The following is a 14538-nucleotide window of genomic DNA, read 5'->3' on the forward strand; positions in this document are numbered from 1 at the left end:
ATATTCTAAATACCACTGAAATGTCCACTTTAAATGGGTGAAATTGTATGGTGTGTGTGAATTATATCTCAATAAAGCTGCTATTCTATTTATAGTTTGACTCTTTAAAATGTAATTATATTTACAGTTCAATTTTACTACTTTACTGATGAAAATAGAAATTTAGAGTATATGAAGGATTTCCTCTAACTATATGATTCTAAATTGTCCTATATAAAACACTTTACAATAATGTTCTTTTAATGAAGATAAAAAATCATCAAGGAAATATTACAAAGGAAATAAAAATAACAAAGACAAAATTACACAATTTTGATACTTCATGAGACATAACTAGATTTTTCTGTAAGTTTAGCTAAGCAACTATACAGTAATATTTAAATAAATCCATTTGTTTTATACAAAAGAAACACCCTAACACAGTAGAGTCTTGTAATGCCTTTGTGAACACCAATTTGATGCTTTAAGATTTTAATGTGCTGTTAACAAGTTATCAAACTCAGGCAAGTTTAGAAATGTCTTCGTATTGAATTCCTTCAACTCTGCGTCCTTTTAAAGGGCCCTACAAATTAAAATAATTGAAGAAGAGGTTAAGAACACACATGTACTTATAAGACAAGAAAAGGACACACACTTCTGGACCCAAATTTGCCTTTTTCACATCCCTAAGATACCACTAAGGTACCTAACAGCTCTACACATCTGTGAATTTTACAAGTATTCTACAGCATTCTACGGCAACCTCATCAAGAACTGGCCGTATTTTCTTCAGTGCTATGTGGCATGTGTTACCTCTAGACCCTGTGGCAGAGACTGGCTAGCTGGTCAGTATCTCCTCTGCTTCCTGGAGCAAGTCACACTTCCTGGCTCCTCCTGTGCTCAGGTATGCCATGAGATGGAGCTCTGGCCCAAGGAAGGGAACAGAAGTGACGCGGGCCACTTCCAGGCCCAGGCCATGCTCCCCTCCACAGGCAACCCGTCACGCTCCCCGCGGCCTGCCTGAAGCACACGGACACGGCAGCTGTCAAAACCCCGGTTGAAGGTGGTAGAGCCACAAGTTAGAAGGACCCTGGGCTCACAAATCACCCCTAAGAAAAGAGCCATTCCCGGATTCAGAAGACCTGTTCTGGACTTCAAAATGAGAAGTTCATGTCTATCATGTTTGTGCCATTATCAGTTGGGTTTTTTTTTTTAAATAACAAATATTATTTTAAGCAATACAAATCCTCATACTCAAAGATATTTGTCTAGTTTAGCTGTGACAGGCTGGTCTTATTACAGAAAATGAGACCAACCTGAAATATATTTTCTTGTTCCCTTCATAGCCAACAAAAAGGGAAAGGGGAAAGAAAACTGGATTAATGAAAGATGATACCTGTCATAAAAGCTGATACAGCCTGGGAACACAGAGGCTAAGAATATGGGCTCTGGACCCAGACTGCCCAAGTTCAAACCCCACCCTCAGCAGGTGACATAACCCCTCAGTGCCCCATTATCCCCTAGTGGGGAACAGTAACAGTACCCTACATTACTGGCTTGTTGAGAAATATAAATGAGTTAGCACATATAAAGTGTTCAGAATAACATCTGGAACATAATATGCATATGAGCTCAATAATTCTTTTTTTTTTTTTTTTTTTTTTTTTTGCGGTACGCGGGCCTCTCACTGTTGTGGCCTCTCCCGTTGTGGAGCACACGCTCCAGACGCGCAGGCTCAGCGGCCATGGCTCACGGGCCCAGCCGCTCTGTGGCATGTGGGAGCCTCCCGGACCGGGGCACAAACCCATGTCCCCTGCATCAGCAGGAGGACTCTCAACCACTGCGCCACCAGGGAAGCCCAAGCTCAATAATTCTTAACTCTTATTATTAAATCTTTCAGTTAAAATTTAAAAGTTGGTCCTCTCTACTGCAAAATATAAAATGATGATGATGACTCTAACCCTGGGCTGAGATTTTAACATTTTTTACCTTCCTTTAAAAAATGCTTTTAAAATGTCTTTCTTTTAATGTACTATAATGATTACATATAAAGGAAATAAGTTCCCAGATAAAGCATGACCCAGTTTGACATCATCAGGTTTAAAGGTCGAAGGTCACTCACACTTCTGTGATAAGAAGGCCAAGCAAGGGATAAAGAAGGGGGCCAGACTTAGGTTAACTAGGCAAATATCTAAAAAGTTGGGGCTGGTTTTGAACAATTTGTGAGCTATTTAAAAAATCTGCTTAATAAATGTGTAAATTCCAAATCTTATGATACTGATACTAAAATTTAACATGCCAGAAATAATAAAAATAGGAGAAACCACTCGAAAAGTTCATGTTTTTCAGGGCATTGACTTGGAGAAAACATGTGGACGTAGAGACAAGCTGACCGACATGCACAAACCAGCACAGATATTTTTAATGGAGGCAGGCTGCAAAAGAAGAAGAAAAAACCAAAAAATCTGCATGTGGGTTTCCTCTCCCAAGAGTACACGCTGCTTTGCAATCAACCAGAAAGGCTTTCCCTGCGGATCACCTCCGAGGTTCTATCTCCGTCTGGCTCTGAGAGCGATGAAAGCATTAGAGGGGAAGATGGAGCTGTGGGTTCACAGCAAGGCCGGGAAGAAAGCAGCTCTCGAAAATCATACAGACTGGAAACCAAAGGTGTGGACAGAACCTAGAATATCCTCAACAGTACTGAGTCTTTCTGTTTCCCTTAGATGAAAACGTGAAGCGGGGTCTAAGTTGGATAGTATTAGGAAACTAGAAAGTGGAGGAGATTCAACCTGCCAAGGAAATACGAGAGTTTCCACAATCTTATGCTGATTGAATCAGAAAAAAAAAACTGATTTAAAAAAGAACTTCAATCTGTTCATGTAGTCAGATTAATAAATTCCCTACTGACAGGTGACATTCCCTGTTCCTTCTTTTCCCCTTAGAGTTTATGTTCATTGGTGATTAGGTTAGTATTTTCAAGGACAGGGAAAAAATGCTTAATTTACTGAAATGTGATTTCTTTCAAATTAGAACCTAAATGGTTTTTCTAGAAAGCTTTCCTGAGACACATGTTCTCAAACCAGTTCATAGCTGGGCTCAGGGGACCTGAGAACTCCTTAAAGGGAACACATAAAATTTGGCAGTTTATGTGCAGTTTCTTGCAGAGAGCCCAAAACTTTCATCAAACTCTTCAGGAAGTTGATTATTCCCCCAAACACTAAAACTTCCTGTAGTGGAGATGAAAAAGCTTCTCGTTTAGAGATAAAGATACACGGTGCGGTAGCGCAGGGATCTAAAAAGAATTAGGCAGTTAGGAAAAAACATGTTTCAGACCCTTCCTTCTGAAGACAGCTCAGGTCTCACTCAGCCTCATGCGCAGACCTGTCAGTGGACCATCAGTTCTAAATCAACGAACAATTTTACTTAAATGTCAGATTTCTTAAAATCTATTTATTGATCTCTTCTACCTTAAATCCTTTATGAAAGAAAGAAGGACATTAAAAAATATTATTGATCTCTGTGCCTTTTCCCCCATTAACTCTGATTATATATTCCCCACTAATCACACTACGGCAGATTGAGTTTTATGTTAGATGTGGGGGGAAAAAACTGGGATACAAAACTATGTGTAATATATACAATGTTATAAAATAGAAAGACTGAAAAAAAACAGACCAAAATATTAATGGAGGTTATCATTTGCCTGGAGGTTTATGGGCAATTTTAAAAATTATTTATATTAAATTGTATTTTTCAGCTTTTATCTAAGAGTGCTGCTAGAGACTGAATGTTTGTGTCCCTGTCAAAATTCATTCAGTACATTCAAAATGTGATGGTATTAGGAAGTGGGGTCTTTGGGAAGTGATTAGGTCATGAGGGCAGAGCCCCTGAGAATGCATTAGTGCCCTTAAAAAGGGATCCCAGAGAGCTCCCTTTCCCCTCCCACCATGTGAGGACACATTAACCAGGAAACAGGCCTTCAGCAGACATCGAATCTGCCTGTGCCTTGATCTTGGACTTCCAGCCTCCACAAACGTGAGAAATAGATTTCTGTTGTTTCTAAAGCCACCCCAGTCTACGGTATTTTGTTATAGCAGCCTGAACAGATTAAGACACATAAGGAATTTCTTTTGTAATCAGAAAATAAAATGCTTTAGTAATGTCAGTCATTAGAGAAAATAAGCTTATAGATTTCCAAATAGGAGAGAAGGCAAACAGAAAACCCAAACTTAAAACACCAATCCGATGAAAAAAAACCATAGCACATTTTAAAAGCATTTTGAAATTTCCGTCTTTGTGTAAACTATACTTACGGTTTCAATGACTATAGTAGCTGAAAAAGTCTTCTCATTGATGGATTCTAGGGTACCTTCATTTCCTCTGTAGCCTCCATTTAAAACGAGAATTCTTTTTCCTGTAACAGAAAAGGGTTAACACTTAATACAAAGAAAATGGCCACTTTCTTCTACTTTCTTACAGCCAAATGCAATTACACTGAATCAACATAGTAGAAAACAAAACTCTTCTCTTAGATGTTCTTAACCACTTAATATCTGTATGATGCTACAGTACAGTCTGTAGATACTTTGATTACTGTAACATTACAAGACTCCTCATTTTTTCTACTTATTTGTCAAGGGATGTTTTAATTTTATACCAAGGAGTATAAGGTTCTTGGAAGAGATGTCCAGAGCCCAGAAGTAATCAGAAAAAATTCAGCTTACTTTTAATTTCTCTCTTTTTAAGATCATAAGATGGTTGCTAGTTTCATAAAAGCGTAAATATATGCCTGCTGTTTGGTTGAGCCATTCTATCTCTAAGAATTTTCTCAACAGAAATCATATATCCATACAAAGATCTGTATGTGAATGCTCATATAGCTGGTTTGTTTGTAATGGCCAAGAGCTGTAAACAACCCCAATGTCCATCAGTAGGTGACTGGATAAAGAATCTGGCACATCCACATAATGAAATACTTGGCAATAAAAAGGAATCAAGTATAGATGCACACAACAACGTGAATGAATCCACAATGATGTACTTAGTGAAAGAAGCCAGACAGAAACACAGGACACGTGGTATGATTTTATTTATATAAAATTGTAGAAAACTATGAGCTAATCTATAGTCACAGAAGGCAGACTGGTGGTTGCGTGGGGGACGGGGGAGACAGCAGGGAGCGAAGGACTATAAAGGAAACGGAGGAAACTTTGCGGGGTGATGGACACATTTGCTAACTTGATTGTAAGGGTGGTTTTCACGGGAGTATGCATGTGTTGAAAACAACAAATTGTATACTTTATACAGTTTATGTTTTTATGCAGTTTATGTTAATTACATCTTACTGAAGCTGAAAAAAAAGTCCAAAATTTCTAATCCATAAAATGAATTTTATTTTATGGAGAAAGAATATAGGATCTGATAAACAGAAGTTTTAGAGACTAACATTATCACTGTGCCAGCAATGATACCACCATGAAGAGTCTGGGTCAGAGGCAAACAACCTAACTACAGAAGCATTTATACTAGATATGCGTAAGACAATTAAGGAAAAGAAAATGCAAAATAATACTGACTTTTACTTTACCATCTCAAATAGCTAAACAAGTATATTAATAATAATCCTAATATGATTGATTTTATCCAGATATGTCTGTGATTTGCTTCTGGAAAGAAAACAAAGATTCTAGAAAGGGAAAATTTATTTATGCCACAAAATAGCTTTCTCAGAGGACTGGTAAACTGCCACCTCACCAAGTCAAACTGGGATCAGTTATATTGGCAGGTATATGTTTCTAAAAAGGAAACTCATACCCAGAACTATCAAGTAACGTCAAAAACTAAGGTTTTAAAGAATGGAATCACTTATTTCGATGGTATATTAAATGGTCTGCAAAAAGATTTACCTGGTGCTGGAATTACTGTTTCTAAATGAGTCTGGTCAAGTTTCAGCTTGTCTCCAGAATCAATCATCTTCACCACAGCGGTGTAATTGTCAATTACTTCCTGCCATGTAAAACCAACACTTTTATAACAGAAGAGACATGTGAACACAAAGTCCAAAGGACAGAAATAAATGTAAACAATGAAATTCTAACCAAAAGGTAAGAGTAACTTGTTTTAAGAGTAACTCCTTGTATCAATGGAGCTTATTTTCTAGATGCCATATATGACCTCAGGCTATGGTTCTTAAAGAATTCAACTCAAAGCTTAGTTAAGGTTTTCATCTGGAAAGAAAAGGCTGGTGACCTTAGAATAAGACTTTAAGAAATACAATGAGAGGGATAATTCTGTGTCATTTCAAGTACAGTAGGAGGGCAACTTATGCATGCACAAGGGTGGGTGCTAGCATGAAACTATACTCAGGAAAAGCACAAGAAAGAAAAAGACTGGAGCATTGATTTTTTTTTAAATTTTAAAATCCTAGAGCAATCAAAAGATAAGTCTCTCAGGCAAACCACAAGGAAGTCCTCCTTGGAAATCTGGGGCACTATTACATTGCCCGTCATTAACAAAGGGAATGCACCTTACTTACTAGCAAGGTGCGCTCACTGAATTTTTTAAGAGGTGCCGATGGGATTTCATACATACCATTTGCTCTAGTAAGGAAGCCGACCAAAGTTAAGTATAAACTATGGTTGGAAATGAAATATTTCTCCAGCCATTGGGAAGTCAGCCTTCCATTCATGGAACCATCGAGAACCTTAGACACACTGCTTCTGTTACCAGGACTTGATTTTTAAGGAGTATCATAATGGCTTTACTCAGCCACACGCCAGCTCCTTCACCAAATTCCATTATAACTTCATGTTCTTACCTTAACAATCCCCTTTTTCTTATGATACTTCTCTCCAAGTTTTTTGGTTATAATTTTCACTACAATTTCCTGGAAAATAAGAAAAAAATAAAGATGGAAGGAATGATATAAATTATCTTTCCTCTTTTGATCCTTCATTTAAAACATTTTCACCAAAAATCATAGTAAAATGTTAACTGCTTTGCTAAATAAGACATTTTGGAGTTGGAAGTCTTCTCAACGATGGCAGAACATTTCCTTAGTAATCTTTCATTCCTTCTGTCTCTTTTTATTCAACACAGTTGGTTACCAAGAGGAAAAAAGGCGTATCTCATGGCTGATTTCCATAGTGAAGGTTTCCTGAAATCTAGGACTTTCATCCACCAATCTCAACTCTATTAATCCAGGTCTGTCATAGAGAGCTTCTTTCTTTCTCTCCATTCAAGGAAGAAAAAATGCCAAGGATGTTATATGTTGCCATTCACCGCTGCCAAAAACCTCAAGAGAGCAGGAGTCTCACTGGGAACTGCAAGCAACGGAGGCTTTGAGCTAAAGCACAACACTTTCCACAATGCTCTTTTCTCACGATGTTGCTCTGGATTTTTGGTAAGACTGGACTCCTCCAGACTAGCTCCAGCTAAAAGCATCGCTCTTCTGAGCATCTAGTTCTCAACGGGAGAGAAATCTGAGTTTATTTCATATTAATGCATTCTGAGTTTGCTTCTTTATCATTGTTTTCCTGATTTCAATTGGCTAATGGCTGACGATAAAAATTAAATCACCTGACTTAATTCCAGATTCACTACAGCAATTCTGTATTTGCTACTTCAAGTGGATACAGCAAAAGTACTAGATGGTCACAAGTACTTCAATAAGCCAGGCTAAACATTACATTAACAAAAACCTAGTAAGGACTTTGGGGGAGAATATTTAACAGCAGAAAAATATGTTTAAGAGAAGACTTGAATGTTCTTATTCTTAAGCCAGTATTCTATTAAGACTTTCTCAATGAAGCCATATAATACCAACAGCTTCTCTGATTTCTGGGCTAAATTTCTCGAAGGCCCTCATGGGTACACACACTTATAATTTAAACATAATTCATTACTTCACTGTACTATTGACACTTGCTCATAGCACATCTGTCAAAACTTTCTTTTCTGAGTTTAAAAACTAAAGCTCTCCAATCCATCTCTGTGGGCTGCTGGTTATTTTAACACACATACTGCCTGTTTCAAAATGAGACACACACTGAGTCACTGGATCCCTGTTGGCTGATCTTCCCTTTTTTTTTTTTTTTTTGCGGTACGCGGGCCTCTCACTGTTGTGGCCTCTCCCGTTGTGGAGCGCAGGCTCTGGACGCGCAGGCTCAGCAGCCATGGCTCGCGGGCCCAGGCGCTCCGCGGCATGTGGGATCTTCCCAGACTGGGGCACGAACCCGTGTCCCCTGCATCGGCAGGCAGACTGTCAACCACTGCGCCACCAGGGAAGCCCTGATCTTCACTTTTAATTTAACATTCTCCAAGAGGAGCTAGGAAGGAAATCTGAATAATTTACTATACTAGAAGATTATCAAACTGAAAATAAAATTTTATTAAAAGTATTGTCAATGCAGGGACTTCCCTGGCGGTCCAGTGGTTAAAGACTTCGCCTTCCAATGCAGGGGGTGTGGGTTCAATTCCTGGTTGGGGAAGTAAGATCCCACATGCCTTGTGGCCAAAAAACCAGGGCATAAAGCAGAAGCAATATTGTAAGGAGTGCAATAAAGACTTTAAAAATGGTCCACATTAAAAAAAAAAAATCTTAAAAAAAACAAAGTATTGTCAATGGGAAGAGAACTTTTGGACTAACTAAAAATGCTTTTTTTTTTTTTTTTGCTTTTGGTTTGTTTTCTTTTTCCTTTAAACCAATGGTTCTGAACAAAGGTGATTCTAAACATGAGAATCACCTAGGCGGTTAGTGAAAATAGCCATTTCACCCCAGGAGACTGGATAGTGGTAGTATTGAAGCATATATATCTTGGAAAGAAATGGTCTAAATTTTTTTGAATTGTGCTCTGGTTAAGAACTACTGCTCTAAGCAAAATTCTTGATTATACTTTCATAAACAATATATGAAACTATTAATATCAAATGCTAGCTACTCGGACAGGGAAAGCAAACAAAATAATTCATAGATAGTTACCTCTCTCTAGGTCCTTCCTTTTCTAATCTTCACCCAGACTTCTACTCAGAGACGGAAGTCAGGGAGCCTAATGCATCCCAGGAAGTACTGTTTATTAGGGCAGAGTACAACCTAGTGAATCTGACTGCCAGGGAAATCCTAGCTCACCACTTTCTAAATGACCTTGGGGGAATTACTCAAATAATCTATACCTCAGTTGTCTCACCTATCAAAAGGGAATAACAACAGTAATTACCTTGTAGGGCTGATATGAGAATTAACTGAAATAATTCATATGAAGCACTTTTTTTTAATAGTTTTTCTTTTCTTTTTTTTAATTGAAGTATAGTTGATTTACAATGTTGTGTTAGTTTCAGGTGTACACCACAGTGATTCGGTTAAATGTATATGTTTATCTATTCTTTTTCAGATTCTTTTCCCTTATAGGTTATTAAAAAATATTGAGTATAGTTCCCTGTGCTATACCGTAGGTCCTTGTTGGTTATCTGTTTTATACATAATAGTGTGTAACTGATAATCCCAAACTCCTAATTTATCCCCTCCCTACCCCCTGCCTTTCCCCTTTGGTAACCATAATTTTGTTTTCCATGTCAGTGGGTCTATTTCTGTTTTGTAAAGAAGCTCATTTGTATCTTTTTTTTTTTAGATTCCTCATATAAGCGATATCATATGATATTTGTCTTTCTCTGTCTGGTTTATGAAGTACTTATTTTCTATTTAATACAGCAAGGATTTTCATTTTACATAACTTATTTCATGATCTTTCATGTGGTCACCAGGCAAATGTTTCCCATTGTATAAGAACATAAACTAAGACATGGAAACAAAATTATTTTTAAGCTAGTGAGGGAATAACTATGAAGATTTAAATTAGAACTTTATGCTTTTTGATCTTCAAGATCATTATTAATAATAATAAAAAATCAGAAATTTTCAAATCAGAAATTACCCAAATAATTACTTTTCACTCTCGTGTTATTGATCAAGCCAGCTCCCTTAAGGATAACTAAGATACCCTGAAGGTTTTATGAAAACTTCATATTCCAGTAAGTTCAAAACCGAGCAGCAATAAATAAAAAATATTTAAAGTACTGAAATGTTTAAAAATTATTATGCAATTGTTATCTTAAAAGAACAAGAAATAAAGTGAAATAAGTCAGAGAAAGATAAAAACTATGACATCATTTATATGTGGAATCTAAAAAATACAACAAACTAGTGAATACAACAAAAAAGAAGCAGACTCACAAATATAGAGAACAAATTAGTGGTTACCAATGGGGAGAGGGAAGTGGAGAGGGGCAATAAAGGGAAGAGGGAAAACAAGTTATTATGGGCTTACATGAAATCATGTGTGTAAAACTTTTGAAAACTGGAAAGCACTACAGAATTTAAAGAATCTTTCCTTCAATAAAAAAAATTTTTTAAAGACTTTAGTAAATTAGATTAAGAAAAAATGAAAAAAGACAGAAGAAGCAATAATAAAAAAGCAATAAAAAAAAAACCTTTCCTTGAACTTATACAATTAAAACGTGTTTTTAGAAAAGGGAACCCTCTTGCACTGTTGGTGGGTATGTAAATTGATACAGCCACTATGGAGAACAGTATGGAGGTTCCTTAAAAAAACTAAAAATAGAACTACCATATGACCCAGCAATCCCACTACTGGGCATATACCCTGAGAAAACCATAATTCAAAAAGAGTCATGTATCACAATGTTCATTGCAGCTCTATTTACAATAGCCAGGATATGGAAGCATGCTAAGTGTCCATCGACAGATGAATGGATAAAGAAGATGTGGCACATATACACAATGGAATATTACTCAGCCATAAAAAGAAACGAAATTGAGTTATTTGTAGTAAGGTGGATGGACCTAGAGTCTGTCCTACAGAGTGAAGTAGGTCAGAAAGAGAAAAATAAATACCGTATGCTAACACATATATATGGAATCTAAAAAAAAAAAAAATTGGTTATGAAGAACCTAGGGGCAGGATGGGAATAAAGACACAGACCTACTAGAGAATGGACTTGGGGACATGGGGAGGGGGAAGGGTAAGCTGGGACAAAGTGAGAGAGTGGCATGGACATATATACACTACCAAATGTAAAATCGATAGCTAGTGGGAAGCAGCCACATAGCACAGGGAGATCAGCTCGGTGCTTTGTGACCACCTAGAGGGGTGGGATAGGGAGGGTTGGAGGGAGGGAGGGAGACGCAAGAGGGAAGAGATATGGGGATATATGTATATGTATAGCTGATTCACTTTGTTATAAAGCAGAAACTAACACATCATTGTAAAGCAATTATATGCCAATAAAGATGTTAAAGAAAAAAAAATGCTGTTTTTACAACAAAGTACCTAACTGGGTATTCTTATAGCAAAAACTGAAAATAATTCCAGGCTTAAATTCAAGGTGTCCATACACAAATTTGGCATTAAACCCAAGAAACATTACTGGTCCGTGAACATGAAGTAACCCTCTAATAACAATACAACCAATACTTACAGAGTAGATGCAAAGACAAGTCATTAAAGTTATAAATCTATCTACAGAATTTACAGATATTTAAGAAATTTAGTCATTTATACCAAATGCTATTTAAATCATTTGCTTAAAAGCACATTTAGAAGTAAGAAGCCCCAGCGGGATACGTACAGGCTGGAGCCAGTAATCTGTTCGGGCAGCTCTTTTCTTCTCCTCTTCAATCTGGAGGACGCATGAGACATTCATAAAATTACCTCTTTAAAATCCTCAATTTATTTCAAATAACATTCTATTTAGCAAAAGAACACCATAAAACACACTTCACAGAAGATCGATATAATTTGCAATCTCTGATAAACACAAACCTTTTTTTGCAATTAGTTTTTTTTTTTTTTTTTTTTTTTTTTTTTTTTTGCGGTACGCGGGCCTCTCACTGTTGTGGCCTCTCCCATTGCGGAGCACAGGCTCCGGACGCGCAGGCTCCGGAGGCGCAGGCTCAGCGGCCATGGCTCATGGGCCCAGCCTCTCCGCGGCATGTGGGATCTTCCCAGACCCGGGCACGAACCCGTGTCCCCTGAATCGGCAGGCAGACTCTCAACCACTGCGCCACCAGGGAAGCCCCTGCAATTAGTTTTTGATTGAAAAAAAAAAAAGCAACCTGGATTTAGGAAAATAAGTGATAGGCAAGTCAACTGACCAAGAAGATAAACGTAAACAACCTCTATTGAGTCAATACTGCAACACCACCTGCCAGCATTACTCTGCCCTATCCCTGCTTCCTCCCCTGGACTGTCATGCGCTGGAAAACAAGCGATGTATTCAGGGGGCAAAAACATAACTCTTACAGACCAATTCAGCACAGCATAGTTGGGTATACAGATTGATGGCAAAGAGGAGCTTCCCTGTTTGATAAGGATAATAAAATAATAAAGCCTGTGAATGGAGGGGAAGAAAAACACAACCAGGAGAGAAGTAAATGAAAGGGTGACCAAAAGGAAAACGTGCTGACCAGCTGACCTGGCTGTATCTCACACCTTTTTCTTTCTCAACTGCTCAGTTAACCCTAAGTACCTACTTTCAAAGGGACTGAACAATGTCGCTCTTTGGTTGATTCAAAACCTCACCTTAATTCCTCCAACTTTCCAATATGAACAAAAAATATTCTAAACTTGGCATGGTTATATTCTAAGCAGGTAGATCTGGCTTTCCATTTTACTTTGAATCAAATCAAAATGGCTTATAAGACCTCTGTGGTGTTGCCCCTGTTTCTCTCTCCAACCTCAAATGCCACCACTCTTGTGCTTACCATGCTCTAGCCACCTGGATCTTCCCTTTGGATGCTGAGCTAGAGATCTCCCCTGCCCTAGTGGGGGAACAAGCTATCTCCCCACTCCCTGCCCTCAGACCTCCTCAGCACATAGCATTTTGTAATTACTTACCCACTGGTTCACTTGGTCGTGGAATGCCTCCTTCACTAGGGTGAAAGTTCTATGACATGCAGGGACTGTGTTTTTCTCCCTACTCTACACATGCAGGACCTCACATGATGCCCAGCACGTAACAGCAACTCAGTATCTGCTGAATGATGGAATGACTACATCTCACGGCGTACACACGTTATATTATACTTAAAGCTTTTCTAACTGTCCTGCATTGTGTGAGGACTCAGTAACAGGGAAGACCAAACAGTTACTCCCATCCCTTGACAAATGAAGAAAAGGAATGAGGAGACCAGAGGAAATGATGTTACAGGAAAAAACGTTAGCTTCTTGTACCCATTTATTCTTTCTCTTCGCCTTTGCTACTTATTTCATAAATTTATTGATAAGGGAAGGTGATGTGTTGGAAGGGAGAAAGGAATATTTAGGAATATATTAAGTACCTTCTGCAGAACGGCTCTAGAATTTCAGGTAAATTTAGAGCAAAAGTATAGCCCTAGATCCAGATAATCATAGGTTTTCACTGATTCATCATATAAACTTGGCCATCAGGTTAAATTACATTAAAAATATGTCAGAGGGCTTCCCTGGTGGCGCAGTGGTTGAGAGTCCGCCTGCCGATGCAGGGGACACGGGTTCATGCCCCGGTCCAGGAGGATCCCACATGCCACAGAGCGGCTGGGCCCGTGAGCCACGGCCACTGAGCCTGCACTTCTGGAGCCTGTGCTCCGCAGTGGGAGAGGCCACAACAGTGAGAGGCCCGCGTACCGCGAAAAAGATAAATAAATAATGTCAGAGCTTTCTCTCCCGGGTAGGAGGTGGTAAGTGGAAGTCAGAGGCAACAGGAGAGCCCAGGTTGGTGGGGGCATCCATGGAGGATGCCAATTTCACGAAGCCACCAAAGGTGAGCAGAGCTTTCATTTCTGGCTTCAATTACCACTGAGGTTCTCCTAAACTAAATCTATTGACCATAATTTCATGGAGTGTTTTGAAGACAGCACTTGAGGCAAGAAAATAAACCTACCTAAGGAGGTTCCAGCCCCATAAAGACGGAACTACACCTACGCTCTTTTTTCCTAACCTGGTATGAGCACATTTTTCTCACTTTATATTAATCTCATAATTGGTGAAACTATTTAACTTTCCTTGGTTGGAATCACATCACTCCCCTAACAGCTAGAGTTGACAAGCACTTCATAAAGCGTACCTCCATGATTTCATCGAGTGCAGATTTCTTCTTCTTCTTTTCTTTTGACTGAGCTGAGCTCTGGGAAGATTCCTTCCGTTTCACCGATGCTGCGTTCCCTACTGTCTTCAGAGCACTTGGTCCCAAAGAACTGATGGGAAGAGGAACCGTGCTGTTAACAAAAACTGTGCAGAGACGCAGGCTTTATATAATGTGCAGAAGGAACAACACAGAAGAAATCTGTTATATGGTTAGCTTCCAACAGATTAGTCAAAACTACAAAGGGCGTGTCTATCACTTACAGGACCGGGAGCACCATGAGAAAATGGAACCCTTCCTGTCCCCCCACCTTCAGCTAGTGCCACTCTATCAGTGTGGCTGAGTGACGGGTGACAGCATTGGCTTCAGGGTTGGGGCCACCAAGGTTTGATCCTACTTCTGCTGGGACCTTGAGCAATTAAC

General features: G+C 38.7%; 1 protein-coding gene across 2 annotated transcripts in view; it reads right to left on the reverse strand.

The window, feature by feature from the left end:
• Positions 1 to 314: 314 nt before the first annotated feature.
• KIN (Kin17 DNA and RNA binding protein) overlaps positions 315 to 14538 on the reverse strand; it is a 37334-nt gene continuing 23110 nt past the window's right edge. For both annotated transcript variants that reach the window (XM_082835950.1, XM_082835951.1), the window contains 6 exons: positions 14098 to 14227; positions 11623 to 11673; positions 6797 to 6865; positions 5886 to 5985; positions 4293 to 4393; positions 315 to 562 (listed from right to left, as the gene is read on the reverse strand). In XM_082835950.1, the coding sequence (XP_082692076.1) occupies positions 500 to 562; positions 4293 to 4393; positions 5886 to 5985; positions 6797 to 6865; positions 11623 to 11673; positions 14098 to 14227 (514 nt within the window). In that variant the 3' untranslated portion in view covers positions 315 to 499. The remainder of the gene's footprint in view (positions 563 to 4292; positions 4394 to 5885; positions 5986 to 6796; positions 6866 to 11622; positions 11674 to 14097; positions 14228 to 14538) is intronic.

Source organism: Leucopleurus acutus (genome assembly GCF_964270905.1).
Source record: "Leucopleurus acutus genome assembly, chromosome: 1".
NCBI classification, from domain to species: Eukaryota; Metazoa; Chordata; class Mammalia; order Artiodactyla; family Delphinidae; genus Leucopleurus; species Leucopleurus acutus.